This window comes from Fusarium subglutinans (genome assembly GCF_013396075.1).
Source record: "Fusarium subglutinans strain NRRL 66333 chromosome Unknown NRRL66333_c0000603, whole genome shotgun sequence".
Classification (NCBI taxonomy): Eukaryota; Fungi; Ascomycota; class Sordariomycetes; order Hypocreales; family Nectriaceae; genus Fusarium; species Fusarium subglutinans.
In genome coordinates, this window is record NW_023502666.1 from 1 (window position 1) to 3,344 (window position 3,344).

Sequence of the window (3,344 nt, forward strand, 5' to 3'; positions counted from 1 at the left end):
TTACTATTTTAAATTACTTATTCCAATTATTATAAATTTTACTTTTAAATCCTTTTCTTAATAGCTTTTATTTTCGATTTAATAAGGCCGGTTGTATAGATAAGGTATGTTCCTAAACGCACAACCGGTTGTGCGGGTATGAGTGCCTGATGAGATGTGACTGCTGACTCCACTCTGTTAGCGAGACGAGTACAAGCACGTATAAGCTCGTTTGGACATTCTGCTAGGACTCTACTCGCCACTAACTCCAAAGTTGCGGTATCTAGTCTTCTCAAGTCTTGCCTTTGAAGTAGTTAGCGTAATGGTAGTTCTTGAAAGAAAGGGATACCATTCAAACACGATTGGGTCAGAGGATTGCGAGTAATTAGACCATGATGAATAGTGGAGATGGCTCCGATAGATCTCTCCAACTTTTACCGGTTCGCCTGCGTTCTTTCAGCTCACGTCCTAAATTGTTGCTATGTAGATGGCTTTTCTAAGCGCTCATGTGTATGTCCAGAGCAACGCTAGCGTTGCTATAACCGGGCTTTCGAGGAAAATTAAACAATGCGACAGGATTTAGTTCAGCCTGCGCACAGTAGTAGAAAGAACATAATTGGTTCGCAAAGCTCACGTGGACGTATGCAACTTTCTATTTTAGGTTGAAAATAAAGCAGGCTGTCGGATACACCATTCCACTGATAGTGCATCGCCCCCCTCTTTCAAGCTTCTTGTCAAGCCTTGATCGCTTTTACTAAAACTCTCACTGCTCATTCTACTTCGTTGACAGTTATTGGCAATCACAGCTTCTCCGGCAATGGCTCTCGCAAAAGCTTGGTGGATGCAGGACTTGCAGTCAACAGCTACACTAGTAATCGATCCCAATGAACCCCATTTGGCCTGGCCATCCAACTGTGGCCAGGTAGGTATATCGTTCCATACTTTGGAAACATATCTCCACAAACATCGCAACGACAATGACTTTTGTATCCACAAGTTCACCTATGCAAACATGCAGTGGAGCTACACCCAGACGCTGATCGAGATGCGTGGACTAATTAAAGAGTTGGTGACAGGTAAACGAACCAACAGCAACATATTGTAGGTAGCAATCTTGTGTTTGGACGCTAGTTAGTTCTTACTTCAAATCTTTAGCATCATGACCAAGCCTTGCCCCAAAGCTGTCCGAGCACTAGGGCACTATCTACACATTACTCCGCGCTTCTTCAACTTCCCTTATGTGCCTACCAGCACGGGGAATCATGTTGCTGACTGTAAGTATTAACATGTGTCAAATGTGGGCTATAGTTCCTAAACAGACTTCCAGATGCGTTTTTCCATCTCCAGTTCATGGACATGTATCCTCCCAAAATCAAACCTAGCGAAGCTACGAGAAACCAAAACTCGCCCCATGCGCAATTCAACCTTGGCCAAGGGCTGACAAAACACACGTGGCATATCACAAAAGTAGATCTTATCTACTGGAATGAGAAAGTAGAAGCTACGGGGAGTAACCGCGGTATGGGGTTGATCAGTCTCGATCCAGTCGATGATATTATATACAAAGGACTATGTAAGCTGATGACGAGAAAAGAGACAATACCTCCAGGAAAGTGGGAGGAAGAGTTTGGTTTGGGTCAGGTCTTATCTGAGATGTTCCATATCATCTCAGTGAACTGGAACACTTTCCTGGACGAAGCCGAACAACACCTGCAACACATTGTAAGTTCCAAGTCTTCCTAACCCTTGAACTTTGGAATACTCATTTACTACACTAAGAGCCGCACGATAACAACGACTACAACAACGCATGAGCAGCAAAAGTCTTACTCGCTCGCCCTTCATCAGCTTTCTCCTCTATGGTCCGAGGTGCGCCGGCGCATAGTTTCTGCCAAAGACACTGCCAAGCAAATGATGTCCCACCCATTCTTCACAGCTGTGGGGGGTGCAGAGTCAATCTCGAGTTATCTCAAAAAGATCATTCTTACCTTGAATGACTATGAGACACGTACCCACGAGCTCGATACGAACACCAACATATTGATCAACCTAGTCAGTGTCCCCCGAAATGACCAAAAGAAACTCTTTTTGGGTACCATTATATAGCGTTGTATAAGATTCAACCCAAGATATTTGACTAAAAAGAGTTTATAGATATTCAACTTAGCTACTTTCAACGATACGGCCGCAGCAATACAAGAAAGCAAAGCCGCCAACTATCTTGCTGCAAGCATTCGTCGGGTCGCTATGCTTACATTCTTCTACCTGCCTCTGCAAATTGCTGCGGTAAGCCTTTCCAAATATCTTTAGGGAACACTCTCGTTTCAAAGCAGTTCTAACTGAATCTGTGCCTAATAGAGCATCTATGGCATGAATATCAATGAAATAACAGGCGGGGATGGAGATCATCATATCTGGGAGTACGTTATCCTGTCGCTGGTTCTTATGGGCCTGACATTTCTCTTCTGGTATGCTTGGAAGGCGGTGCCTATGCTCTTCACGCTTCGCCTGTTATCTCGGCGCCAGTCTTTTCCAACTGGCTTATCTCCGGTATAGCTGCCTATTTGCTTTATAGCTCTTTTTTCAACTCTTGGTGTCGTACATTGGTCGATTATACTCCAGTGCCTGGTTGTGCTGTAGTTTCTTTATAAGTTAACTATTATACTAAAAATATTCTTGTAAATTAAGGCCATCCTATTTAGCTAAATTACAAGGTTTAGGTACTAGCTATAAGACTTATTAATACTTTGCTATAAAGGTTACTTTATTATCTTAGTATAACGTTAACGTAGTTAGCTTGAGTAGAATATGGGGAACCTATCTTGGTTTTTTTCTGCGCTTTGTTATTGTAATAAGAACGCGGATTGTTTAAAATTAAGGGATTAGTGTATCTAATAAAGCCAGCGACGATTTCATTAGTTAGGAAAATACCTCTAGTTATACAATACATAATGGTAATACTCCTTAAGGTCAGATAGCAATTGTGAAAAGATGAAAATCTTAATTACCCATTTCAAAGGGGCACTAAATTGCATATAATGTCTTCTATAACGGCGTATTGGACATTTTAAATAGTAATTAGCTATTAAACCTTGTACTTACTAGAAAACAGTTAACAAAGGTATAAGGAGAGTACATTATAGCAAGTCGAACTGTTTATATATAGTATTAGTAAGAAACTATTTTATTAAGAAAGGAAAAGAAGCTAAAAGCCTATTAGTATTATAACTTAATAGGTAAAAGTACTTATATTACATAAGCCCTACTTATTTTTACTAATTACTAAGTAGCTTATACTTTAACCCTGCTTATATTATAAGCCTTATAATATAACTTATAATATTAACTTATAACTTACTATAAGC

The 3,344-nt window shown here is 40.6% G+C and overlaps 1 protein-coding gene across 1 annotated transcript; it reads left to right on the forward strand.

Moving 5' to 3' along the window:
• Nucleotides 1-1,138: 1,138 nt before the first annotated feature.
• On the forward strand, nt 1,139-2,535 carry FSUBG_14108 (metal ion transmembrane transporter; the record flags this gene model as incomplete). The annotated part of the gene is made up of 5 exons (XM_036679066.1): nt 1,139-1,253; nt 1,307-1,701; nt 1,798-2,031; nt 2,134-2,265; nt 2,338-2,535. The coding sequence occupies 5 exons, from the start codon at nt 1,139-1,141 to the stop codon at nt 2,533-2,535; spliced, it is 1,074 nt and encodes a 357-aa protein (XP_036530434.1).
• Between the last annotated feature and the right edge of the window lie 809 nt (nt 2,536-3,344).